Raw genomic sequence first — 12,910 nt, forward strand, 5'->3', positions numbered from 1 at the left:
GTGCACAGAGGCACAGTTACTGAATGTGGACCCCAGGCAGCACTTGTATTGACATGGGAGACTCACAACAAGTTGTACCATTTCTGGGGAAATCCATGCTTGTAATCAGAATAGATGTCACACAAAGGCATTTGTCCAATGTTTAAAGATGGAATGTATCTACAAAATTCATGCCTTGGTTTTCTGTGAAGATATTTGTACCAGTGCCTCATTGCAAATTTCCTACTTTGAAAAACATGTGGGTTTTGCATATTTCTTAGCATTCCTGACTGGCTGTGTGGCCTTGGTCAAACCATGGGACAGCTCTGGGCTTTGGTTGCTCCATCTGTGAGGTGAAGTCTATTTAGGAATGTCTATCTGCACTCCCTATGAGATCTGCAGTGACTTGATAAATGTTTAAATGGCTCCTGTGACAACTAGTGGTGCCACGAGGCCTGGCCTCTTGGTGTTGGGTAGACATGGTTCAGTCTCCATACACTGGACTTCATACAGCTGGTCACATCCCATGAGGAATGATCAGACTCCAGCATTAAGTGGCCCTTGCTAACAAGTGACATTGACATCACACAAGAGTCACCCCAGGGAAAGCATTTATGGAGAGCTGGGCCTGTTACCTGCTATGTTGTTTCACGGGTGTGATCACGAGTACCTGGTTTGGCCCAGGAAATGGTCGGTGTGTACAAGAACAGGGTGATCAGAGACACACTCCCTGTCCTTGACGGATAAAGTCTTATGGAGAAGAGGCAGGGATCCTGACAGGTTAGAGTCATGGAAGGCTGGCCAGAAGAGATGGGGTTGTGGGACACCCTAAAGTACAAATTGTCACCTATGGAGCAATAAGGATATGGGCTCCTGGCAGTAGGAATGCTGGGGAAGCCATGGTGGCAGGACGCACTTGGTGCTTGTGGAAGATGGTGGGATCTCCTTGAGAGAGGAGGCTAGGGTAGAGAGAGACCAAGTAAGGCCTCCGATGTTGTGTGAGGTACTTGGGCCTGATCCTGGAGGTTCTACAAAGACATGTAAAGCTTTTGAAGAAAGAGTGACACAGGAATGTGACCTAGCGCTGTCATTTACAAAGATCATGTTCACTAGAGTGTAATGCTGTACGGAGTAGAGTGTTGGCCAAAGCAGAGGAGTGCTCTGGGCCCAAGGAGGACCATGGGCACTGCAGTGGACTCTGAGGAGGCGGAGGCATGGATGGCCTCGGGTTGACTGCTCATGTTAGGCCAGAAGAGCGGGACTGTGTGAGGTAGATGTCAGGTTGAGACTCATGAAGTGTATGGATAGCCAAGTACCCGGGAGCTTGAGCCAGAGTAGTTGGGGCTGAAGGAGTCCATGTGGGAGCCAGAGTGAGAACGGACTTCTGGAGAGCAGCTGGCACCCCTAGGAGAGCCCATGGGGTGCAAGTGGGTCTGGGAGGAAACTGTGTTCTCAGATGATCCCTCAGGCCAGGCCTGCAGTCAGTAAGAACAGCAGGCTTGTCATGTCTAGAGCTACATCGCCTTATGGATGCAACGGTGAGGAGCAGTAGCCTCCGGGGCGAGCTGCTTACCTGACCAGGCCTGCTTCTGCAGGAGGCCCACCACCATAGCCGATGGAGGAGCCGGCGGCCCCAAGCCCAGGCCTCTGAAGGCCATGCTAGGCCTCCGGCTCTTTGGCTTTTCTAGGTCTCTTGTACAACACAAAGGCTATTTTTTGGTCACCAGAAATTTAAAAGGACTTTGGGTGGGTCCATCCTCAGCTAAGATCCTATTTGTGTCTAACATCTACTCTTGGTACCCATTTGCACAGAAACCTTCTGTTCATGGCCACTGTTCATGGCCAAGTAGCTCTAGCTGAAGCTGTGAATAAAACGTTATGGTACAGAGTCCGAGGCCCTCCTCCTGCAGGCTCCCAGCCAGGATCCGAGAGCTCTCAGCGGGAAGTGCCGGCCCCAGAATTTTCGGTGCGGCTCTGCCAGCACCCATGGCTTTCCACAGTCCTGTCAGAAGCCCCTCAGGCTGTTTGCCGCTGCCGAGCCTGCTTTATTCTGCTGAAATGAACCAAACATAAAGGCAAATAGACCAAGGAAAATTTGTACAAGGTGGCAGTGTGCGTTGGGAAGGCACCTTTAGTTGGCAGATTACAACATTGCCTTTCTAAACAGTATCTGCCTAAAATTTCTGTGTGTGTGCCTGTGTGTTTTAATTTGTTTTCCAGTAGTTGGATCTTGTAAACCAGCAGGCAGGAGTGCGTGCATGGCACAGTCGCTCACAGCTCCCCTTCCTGAATGTACTCCTCAGAACTTTGCCCCACAGCTCAACCCTGCTTGAGGATGCCTGGCTGTTCAGGAGCCCTATCACCAGCTGGCGCTGCCCCCCTCACTTTCCATGCTGTGAGACTAAGCCCTCCACAGGCCAGCAGCTCCCAGCCCCCATGGCCTTCTCTTCCCACCAGCCCCACTGGACCTGGGAGATCCCCGTGGAACTTCCCAGTACCCCAGACCAATGACATCAGAACTGCAGTCAGTCATCAGTGTGTTTTAAAAACTCTCCTATGCAGCCAGCATCGAGATCTCCTTGGGTATTTGATTGTCCCAGGGTGGATTTGAGGCCACTGCCCCACTGTCCCAGCAGGGGCCTGGGGATCTGCCCTTGATTAGAGAATGAAGCACATTTAGGAGATAGTCCTGCTGGGCCTGTGGCTTTGTTGAGGCCCTGAACTCAGCTTGCCTGGGCTTCCCAGGAGAGAGATTAGGTGCTTCCTTGTCATTGAGGGGACCCTGCAAACTCCCTCCACTTCAGCTTCCTCCACTGTGCCCCAGGGCTGCTTCTCCCCTGCAGGAAACATGAGCAGCAACAGGTGAAGATGGAGGTCCATGTGTAGCCGGGGCCGGGCTCACACACAGCAGGCAGTTGCTCAGCACCCGGGCAGGGGGACGCTGGGAAGGAGAGGGCCATGTGGTCTGCCCTTCCCTTCCTGAGCCCTCACATTCCCTCTCTTACCATAGGTCCTTTGGGGTCGTTCTCTGGGAGATCGCCACGCTGGCTGAGCAGCCATACCAGGGCTTGTCCAACGAGCAAGTCCTTCGCTTCGTTATGGAGGGCGGCCTTCTGGACAAGCCGGACAACTGCCCCGACATGCTGTACGTATTTCCTGGGCCCCCTCCACCCGGGATCACCCTCTGAGTTCCCTGATCAGTGACCCAGGGGGTCAGTGGTCCTGAGAACCTGTGTCTCTGGCCTGGCAGGTGCCGTGATGCCTGGTGGGCCGTTTAGAAGAGGGTCATCCTGATGGAAGAAACCTGTGCCTTTGGGGAGCTACCTCAGTTTCCCCTCACTTCCCTTTTACTTTAACAGTCAGCACTGCAGTTTCTCAGGCCACACATCTCTGTGAAGTATTTAACCAAAGCAATCCTTACCCATCTTGTCCATGCAAAGTTTTAAAAGGTGGGGGGAGGCGGCAACAGTAGGACTGAGTGCTCTGAAGCCCAAATTCCAGAGCCTGTTGCCACCACAGGCCTGAAAGAATGCTCCAGTCTGTGTACACAGTGTGATGGTGGCACTCCTGGCACGCCATGTAGGGCACACCTCAGACCTCTTGCCCCACGTCACTGCCGCTACCGCCACCATGGTCCTCTCAGGTCTCTTCTTTGTTGAGTGTTTGCAAAAGTCATAAAGCATGGGAGCCACATGCACTCTGGGGCTTCCTCCAGGGACCCATGGGCTACTTGGCCCTCAGTTCAGCTCACCTCCCTGCAGACACAGCGTGGGGCACGCACAGCGTGGGGCACTGGCAGATCCATCACTTCACTCCACTTCCTAACAAAAACAAGCTTCTTGTTCCTGAGATTTGTCCAATCCTGGCAGAGTGTTCCCGATGCCCACCCCCCCCGCCCCCTGTCAGCAGAGGTCGGAGGGCCTAACTGTCTGTCAGAGGAGGGTATGAAGGTGTTCTTTCTGTGGTTGGGCCACTGGGTCCCAGAGGGTGGAAGGGAGGCTACCACTAGTAGTACCTCGGGACCAATTCAGGGATTTTCCACAAGTGCTTCTCAGGATGTCTTTGGCTTCATGTGAGGAAGATCCCCGAGGAGTTGTCAAGGTGTGTCTGTGTCTGTGTGGAGGAGCCCTGGATTTGCCACCTACCTGTATGCCCCAGGCCTCCAGTGCACACTGCCTCAGGCTAGGCCTAAGGGTGTTGTGCTGGTTTGCAAATGAGTCAGATGCATCTTGGGTGGCTAGCAGGGAAACTGAGGCCTCAACCCTCATGAAAGCTTTTCTTGTCAGAATCTCTCAGCAGTTTCCTCAGGTCAGGAATCCAGACACAGGTATGCTGGCCCCTTGTTCAGTCTCATCAGATTGACATCTGACGTAGGGTGGGGCCTCCCTCATCTGAGGCTCTGGGCCTCCCTCTTACCTGCCCTCCAGGTGGTCAGCAGGATTCAGCCCCGTGGCTGCAGGATGGGGGTCCTCCCAAAGAATGGGTCTTCTCTCCCTGGAGCAGCTTACTTCTTCAGAGCCAGCAAAAGAACCTGTCTCTTTGGGGTATTTACCATTGGTTTTTGCTGACTAAGCCATATCTACCCAAGATGATCTCCCTTTTGGGTAACTCAGAGGCAACTGATGAGAAAACTAACAGAATGAAATCCCATCATCTTCCTTAGTCCAACCCACATCTGGTTGAGGGGCTGCACAGGGCATTTACCTCAGAAACAAGGATCTTGGGGAGCATCTTAGGGTCTGACGACCACAGCTTGGGAAGCAGAAACCAATGTCCGTCAACAAACCAAGGTTGTGTGTTTTTCCCAAAACACCTTGTCATGACCCGAAGCTGAATTCCCAAGCTCCATGTAGATATGGGAGGCTTTGTTCCCGTGGCTCTGACTGTGCAGCTGCGGGGCCCGCAGGCTGGAGGAGACTTGGTACAGCACCCTGCACTTCTGGAGTGCATTAGCTGAGCCCTGTACTCTGTAACTGCTGCTTCTGAATGTTTGCTCAGCTGAAACCTGTTCTGTCCCCTGGACAGCTTGCATGGAATTAAGAAAGAAGACCCAAGATCACTGTAGGGAAGGCAGCGTCCTTTCACCTCTGCATCCATTTTGGGGGCAGGGGAATCCATTGGTCATCTGAGTAGGGCCGAGAGTAGGAAATTTGCATGGTCCTAGACATGGGGCATAGAGTAGGCCCATGAGTGACAGGAAGCTCCACTTTTCCGGGGGGGGGGGGGGGGGGCAGGGCAGTGCATATGGGATGCGGGAGGGTAGCTGAGACAGGTGGGGAGACAGTGAGTTTTCCCAGATCCCTCCAGAACCTTCCCAATTAGCTTCTTTAGACTTCAGGACCCAGAGATGGAAGAGACCCAGTTAGCTTCTTTAGACTTCAGGACCCAGAGATGGAAGAGACCCAGTTAGCTTCTTTAGACTTCAGGACCCAGAGATGGAAGAGACCCAGTTAGCTTCTTTAGACTTCAGGACCCAAAGATGGAAGAGCCTCAGAAGGTCTTTTAGTAAAACAAACAAACAAAAAAGCAGTGCATTTTCTTGCCTAGCATGGAAACGCTCCCTCTCCTGGCCTGTACCAGTTTTTTACTGCAGTTCAACATTATCCCAAACCTAATAGTTAAAAACAACAAGAAGCATTTACCATCCCACAAAGTTTCCGAAGACTGGGAACCCAAGAACAGCTTTGCTGGATGGCTCCGGCTCAGTCTCTCAGCCAGGGCTACAATCAGAAGGCTTGACTGGGGCTGAGACCCCCTTTCAAGGTGGCCCACTCATGTGGCCAAGTGCCATGCAACTGACTTCTAGAGCAGGGCTCAGCAAACTTTTCCTCTAGAAGGGCAGGGAGGAAATATTTTCAGCTCCAGGGGCCTATACAGTTGCAGTGACAGCTACTCACCCCTGTTCTAGTGCAAAAGCAATCACAGATACCACGTGAATGAGCATGGCTATGGCCCAATTTGATTTGGGGATCTGGAAATTGGAATTTCCCATAATTTTCATGTCACAAAATATTACTGTTATTTTTATTTTTTTTTCAACCATTTATAAATGTAAAAACCATTCTTAGCTCGTAGGCTTTACAAAATCAGACAATAGGCTAGATTTGGGCCATGGGCCTGTAGCTTGCCTACCCTGCCCAAGAGTAAATGATTCCAGAGCAGAGCAGAGCAGAAGCCCCAATGTCCTTTATGGCCTGATCAGGGGCAGCCCTCCTGATGTGAGAGGAGATTGCAGGGGGCCTACCAGGAGGTGGGGATCACTGTGGGGGCTGGTTACCATACCCCACTGACTCCCAGATTCCCTCACAGGTGACTGTTCTGTCTGAACAGTATGGTCACTGTCTTCTTGTCAGCCCATCATAAGAAAAATCTTCCTTCTGAGCAAAAATCTAACTAATGGAGCATGAGGAGTGATGCCCATTGAATTTGCATCCAAGTGTCTGGAGTGCCAGAATAGAGGTTGTGGCTGGAATCCGTGGTGTTGTAGTAGCTTAGAAATAGTCTGAGAAAGCCGGTGTGTGTTTCATTCATGTGGCTTGGGGGTGATGAGAGGAGAAGTATTGTTTTTGAGCTTTATCTTTGACTTGGAAAAATGTTGGCCTCTGAAAAACTTGCAGGACTCCTAAAGTTGATCTACCTTCTGGTGACTGGAGTTTTGATATTAATTTAATATGCCTGGGAAGCAGCCCCCCTGCCATGGGAAAGGCAGTATACTTCCTGTTCCCAGCATTGAGTGACAAGGAAATTCACACGGAGAGGTTACCGTCAGATATTAAATGTTTAATTCACGAGGCATTTCTGCTTTGTCATCCAGAACCCCCGTGGCAAATTGTTCTCCCTTCTGAGAAAATAACAAAATGAAAGGAACCTAGTTGGTTGTATAGGGAGTGTCTGTTGTGTCCTGAGTTTATTGATGAGTTTAGGTAAAGAAGTGCTCTGGGAGAGGAGTTCTTTTATTATAGGTGATGAAAGAATGGATTCCTGTTTCTCCCAGAGGAGAAGAGAGTCACCGAGCTCCTGGGAGTTGCCCAAAAGCCCTGCTGGGCCTCCAGGTGGGAGAGAAACCACTTGGGTGGTGTGGCTCCAGGGGTCTGAACGAGCACCACCGCACTGGGAGGGTAATGTGGGGGCGCGGCGTGCAGTGGCCGCTGGAGGTCCTCAGCTCAGTATCCTTATCTTGGCGATGCCCACAAGCAGGGGAAGTGGCCACCCCGGAGTGCCCAGTAGTCCCCATGCCCTCAACAGCACAGTGCACTTAGGCTTTAGAGGAAAGGCTCCATGGTCCAGAGCCACAGAGAATCCAGGCTTAAGGGTCTAAACACCGAACTCAATCTGAATTAATTTAACAAGTGGCATAAGATCAGATTTGGCTTGTGGTTCGCTGGTGGTTCCACATTTCAAATTGACAACAGAGCTCATCTTATGACTCTGTATTTGGACCATGAATGTCCTTGAGTCCCTGTGGCTAGGTGCTGACTGCGGACATCCCAGAGACAGGACTATAAGGCACAGCCCCAGCTGTCACAAGTCCGGCGGCAGAAGGACTAGATTCTAATGCTGCAGGATAAAGCTAGAGCAAAGACCTGTATGGGTTCATAAGCCAAGAGGCCAGATCATTTTGGGGAAAACTTCTGCAATGTCACATGTCCAGACCCTGGCCAGGGTGGGCCTCAGTATCCGGTGCTCAGGAAGGAATTTGAACTTCTTGCCTTGAGAGTCACCCATAGAGGAGTCTGAAACAGATTCAGTAGTCTCTGGGAGGGTGGGGGTGGGGGTGGGGGCTGGGGGGGGTTGCAGTTTTCTTTTTTTTTTTTTTTTTTTCCTTTTTAAGATTTTATTTGAGGGAGAGAGAGTACAGCAGGGGAGAGGGGCAGAGAGAGAGGGATAAGCAGACTCCCTGCTGAGCATCCCATGACCCAGAGATCATGACCTCAGCCAAAGGCTGAGCCACCCAGGCACCCCTGCTTTGCGGTTTTCAGACATGCTTTTTCCTGTTGCTGACTAAAGCTCCCTCATCCCTCATCCCTAGTAATCCTGTGCTGGTTTTCTGGGAATCGGGTACTTGAATAGAATCCAGTCAAGAATGGCTGTTCCTGCCCGGTTAACCTTGCGACCATGGGCTGTCCCGTGGTACCTGGGCCCTGCATTTGATATGGGTCCAAAGGCAGAGTGGCCTGGGGTGAGGGGTCAGGCAGGCCTGCTGTCGCACTGCCAACCCCAGCAGAGAAGTGGCTCATGAGACAGTCAGGCAGAGGAGGGGCATACCAAGCCCCTTGGGGTCTTTCTGGAATCTGGTCTTTGTTGGGACAGTGGTCACATGGACCAAGGTTGGGCCGCCTCTCACACCTTGGCTTCTGCTCCCAGCCTGTGCGCATGACAACAGGGCCGAGTAGGGTGGCAATCCAGAGGCCCCTCTGTGTGCAGGTTGGGAGGGGGTGGGCCTCACACTGCCCCCTGGGATTCTTCCTGCCCCCCCCCCCCCATCTCCGTGAATTGGCTTTACCAGCTTCCCCACAGGGTAGGGCAGCAAGTATCTCCAAGTGAGGGGCCTGCGCAACCCCCCTCCGCCCCCACAAGGGGGCATCCGGGAAAGAGCTGCACTGCCTCAACAGAGCGACCTAGTTGTAAAAAGTGCTTTTTTTTAAAGGGGAGTTTAATCAGCCCATAAATCCTTCTAGAGTCTACTGGAAAGTTTTCTTGTGGAGATAGTGTAAACAAGGTTCTCAAATCCTACAGAGTAAAAAAGGCTTCCTTTTATGGGCAGCCCTGGAAGGGCTGTGACTCGAGTGGTTTGAGAAAAGCATCACATGGCCCATGTGTTGATGTCACGCCAGTCGCTCCCTGGCTGGTGGCACCTCTAGCACCCCCTCCCCCCACCCTACCCCTTACCACAGCCACCCTGAGCCAGGGCACCTCACATGTTCTTGGCCCTGGCTGCACTGCTACTCAGGGATGAGTCAGTCAGCGGGAGAGGAAATCACAGCTGAGCCATAGAGAGGAGTTTCCTGTATTTATGGCCCAATTTATTTTTTGGTGGGGCGGAGGGGGCGGGGGGTCCTAGGCAGTGATGGGGGGTCAGGGAAGGCTTGTTGGCCATCTGCCCCCAGGCAGGAGCTGCCTGCTTATCAGTGCAAATCCCCCACAGCACGTGTGACAGAAGGAGAGGAGCCCTTTTCCTAGGAGGACTGCCTTTGCCTTTATTGAGGTGGAGAAAATGCCTCTTTTCCTGAGGCAGGTGGTGTTCAAAGCACAACCCTACTCTTTCCCTGAGAACTCCATCCCACTCCGCCCTCACTGCTTTGGGGACCTCGGACAACTTTTTTAATGTTTTGGTGCTTCCACTGCTTCATCTACAAAGTGGGGATATATTATAAGGTGCCTACTTCTCAACATGTGAAGATTAAAAGTAGTTCACGGCGTAAAACCCTGCCTGCCAGCCACCCAGTGGATGCATCGACCGAAGCACAGCCCTGCCATAGGACTGGTGGCATGGCCAAGGTGCAGGTGGTTTTGTCGGGAGGGGGAAAATCTAGTCAGCCTTCATATTTTGTCCAGAGCTTTTTCTGCTAGAGCACAGTGGCCAATGTTTTTGGTAAAGGGCCATGCAGCGAATACTTTGGGCTTGTAGGCCAAACGGTCTGTGTTCCAACCACTCAACTAGAACTTGTCTCTTGAAAGCAGCCTGGACATATGTAAACAAGTGGGCATGGCTGTCCCAATAAAACGTGATTTATAGGAACAGGCAGCAGCACAAGCAGAAAGCCTTGCTCCTGTTCCCACCCTCCTTCAAGGTCACCTACTCTGCCCTCCACCACCTGACCCCTTCCCCCCAGGTCTTTCAAGGTAGTTAGCTTAGAAGCTTTCCCTGCAGGCTGGTTTCTGTGTCCCACAGGCCTTCTCCCCTGGCTTCTCCCCTGGGCCAGACATAAGCTAGTGGTCAGTCTAACAGGAAACGAGAAGCCAATTTGGGGTGTTCTGTGCTTCTTAAAAATGGAGAGTTCCATTTAGCCATTTTTATTAAAAAAACATCTCTCTAGCTAGAATCTCTCAAACAAAATGGAGAATAGAATTTTCTGGCGAGAACGGCAGTAGAAGCGCAGGTTCTTTTGTTTCAGGATCACAGGAGAAGGGCCACTGGCTAGTTCCTCCTCAGAACCATGGCCTCGTCCAGCTCTGTGGCCAGCCTGGATATTTGTGCCATCACCCTCCTTTTTGCTCCCCAGGTCTCCTAAGCTGGGTCTCTCTGTCCTGTGGTTCAGTAAGAAGCACCCCTTCCACCCCTGGCTCAGGGCCTGAGGCCTCCAGCTCTCCAGTGGGGGGCTCCATCCCACTGCCAGGACTTGGTGGTGGTCCACTTGACTCTGAGGGCTTCTCAGAGGTTGGCAGCCCTGGTGCCATCATGCCCAGCAGATGAGACCCAGCCTGGGCATCACGCTGTGTCTCCGCCTGCCCCTTGCTTGGGGGGGGTGGGGGATCTCCTGCACAGACTGGCCCTCCCTGCCTGGTGGGGCCCTGGCTGCAGGTCTCCCCTGGGACTGTCACTCAATTCAGTGCAGCCTGGGGCTGTGTAGGGTTTTTGTTTTTCTTTTTTAAGATTTGTTTTAGAGAGAGTGGCAGGAGGGCCAGAGGAAGAAAGAGTGTCGGGCAGACTCCCCTGTTGGGTGCAGAACCAGATGCGGGGCTTGATCACAGGACCCGGAGACCACGACTGGAGCCGAAACCTGGCCACACCCGCCCCCTATGTCTTAGAGCTCTCACCATACAGATTGCATGTGGCCCTGGATCTGTGCTTTCTTGGAAACGAGAGTTTAGGTTTCGTCTCACAGAGGGCCCGAGTCCCGGGGGGAAGTGAGAGCAGATGGGAGAAGTGGAAGGCTGCTCGCTCGGGCCACCAGGAGGGAGAGGCAGAGGCTCCGAGCTGCCGTGCCATCGGGGTGCCCGAGTTGCGGGGGGACCGCAGCGAACATCCCGTTTGCAGCCCGGCCCATCTCCTGTCTGTGTGCACCATAGGTTTGAGCTGATGCGCATGTGCTGGCAGTACAACCCCAAGATGAGGCCTTCCTTCCTGGAGATCATCAGCAGCATCAAGGACGAGATGGAGCCCGGCTTCCGGGAGGTCTCCTTCTACTACAGCGAGGAGAACAAGCCGCCCGAGCCGGAGGAGCTGGACCTGGAGCCGGAGAACATGGAGAGTGTCCCCCTGGACCCTTCGGCCTCCTCGTCGTCCCTGCCTCTGCCTGACAGACTCTCAGGACACAAGGCCGAGAACGGCCCAGGCCCTGGCGTGCTGGTCCTGCGAGCCAGCTTCGATGAGAGACAGCCTTATGCGCACATGAACGGGGGCCGCAAGAACGAGCGGGCCTTGCCTCTGCCCCAGTCTTCAACCTGCTGATCCCTGGAGCCCGAATCCCGTGCAGACAGTAACGTGTGCACGCGGGGCGGCGGGTGGGGGGGGAGTTCTAACAATCTAGCCACAGCCTCCTGTACCTCAGTGGATCTTCAGAACTGCCAATGCTGCCCGCGGGAGACGGCTTCTCTGCAGTAAACACGTTTGGGATGTTCCTTTTTTCAATATGCAAGCAGCTTTTTATTTCCCTACCCAAACCCTTAACTGACATGGGCCTTCAAGAACCTTAATGACAACACTTAATAGCAACAGAACACTCGAGAATCGAGTCTCCTCACTCCCCGTCTCTTCTCAGACCTGTCTCCCTCCCTCCCTCTCACATTTCTCTCTCTCTCTTTCTCTCTCCCCTTTCTCTTTCTTTGTGCTTCAAAATGGAAAAACCTTTGCCGCAAGTCCATCTGGGACACCCTTTTGATCAGAGTAAGGAACTAACTGGCTGTCCCTCCCCGCGGCCCCACGTCACCCTGGACACGCCTGCCTGTCACCGTAGGTCTTTATAAACAAACATACACATGAACACATTGAGACGGATTTTTTTTAACTGTATCTCTCACCTTTTTAGGAACATACAAAATTGAAAAAGGGTCATCGTTCATTCAAGGTTGTTACCATTTTAATGCTGCCAAATTCTGCCAAAACCCTTGACTTCCTCCCTCCCAGCCCCGCACCAATTCCCTTGTTCCCAGAGGCATGGGGCCAGCATGGCATCTAGTCTGCCTGCTGAGGCTGCAGTCCATCCGATCACCCCTGGTGTTCCTCTCCAGTCTTACATTCACGCAGGTCTAGTTGCTCCTGACTAGGTTAATATTGGGGAGAAGTGGGCAGATGGGGAGCGTCTCTCCATGAAGCCTAGGAGAGGCGGAAGCCTCCTACCCCACACCCGCCCGCCAGCCCCCAGCAATTCTGGAGGAAACAGGCCCTGTGGAGAGTCCGGCAGACAGGCTTGAAGGGGAGGTCACGCACGTGCCAGTCTCCTGTCCCCCACCCCTCAACCGCGGCCCCCCACTCCCGGCCCCCCAGGATGCAGACGGGAAGGAGTTTCCAGGGACTCAGCCCAACTGTTGGTGCAGGTTTGCAAGGAAAGAAATTCAAACACCACCACAACAGTAAGAAGAAAAGCAGTAAACAGATTCAAGCATTCTAAGCTTTGTTGACATTCTCTCTGTTACTAGGACTTCTTCATGGGTCTTACAGTTCTATGTTAGACCATGAAACATTTGCATACACATCGTCTTTAATGTCACTTTTATAACTTTTTTACGGTTCAGATATTCATCTATACGTCTGTACAGAAAAAAAAAGCTGCTATTTTTTTTGTCCTTTATCTTTGTGGATTTAATCTATGAAAACCTTCAGGTCTACCCTTCTTCCCTTTCTGCTCACTCCAAGAAACTTCTTATGCTTTGTACTAGCGTGCGTGACTTTCTTCCTCTCTTCCCAGTAACCAATACTTCTATAACATAATTTGCCATGAACTGTTTGATGCCTTTTTATAAACACTCCCTCCCCTCCCCGCTCCCTCTA

At 52.4% G+C, this 12,910-nt stretch overlaps 1 protein-coding gene across 1 annotated transcript in view; it reads left to right on the forward strand.

Annotated features, from left to right (window-relative positions):
• The window catches only part of IGF1R (insulin like growth factor 1 receptor), a 296,482-nt gene extending 284,929 nt beyond the window's left edge, over positions 1 to 11,553 (forward strand). The window contains exons 20-21 of the mRNA XM_026001628.2: positions 2,990 to 3,124; positions 10,990 to 11,553. Coding sequence (XP_025857413.1) covers positions 2,990 to 3,124; positions 10,990 to 11,371 — 517 coding nt within the window. The 3' untranslated portion in view covers positions 11,372 to 11,553. The remainder of the gene's footprint in view (positions 1 to 2,989; positions 3,125 to 10,989) is intronic.
• Positions 11,554 to 12,910: the final 1,357 nt, after the last annotated feature.

Source organism: Vulpes vulpes, chromosome 14 (genome assembly GCF_048418805.1).
Source record: "Vulpes vulpes isolate BD-2025 chromosome 14, VulVul3, whole genome shotgun sequence".
NCBI lineage: Eukaryota > Metazoa > Chordata > Mammalia > Carnivora > Canidae > Vulpes > Vulpes vulpes.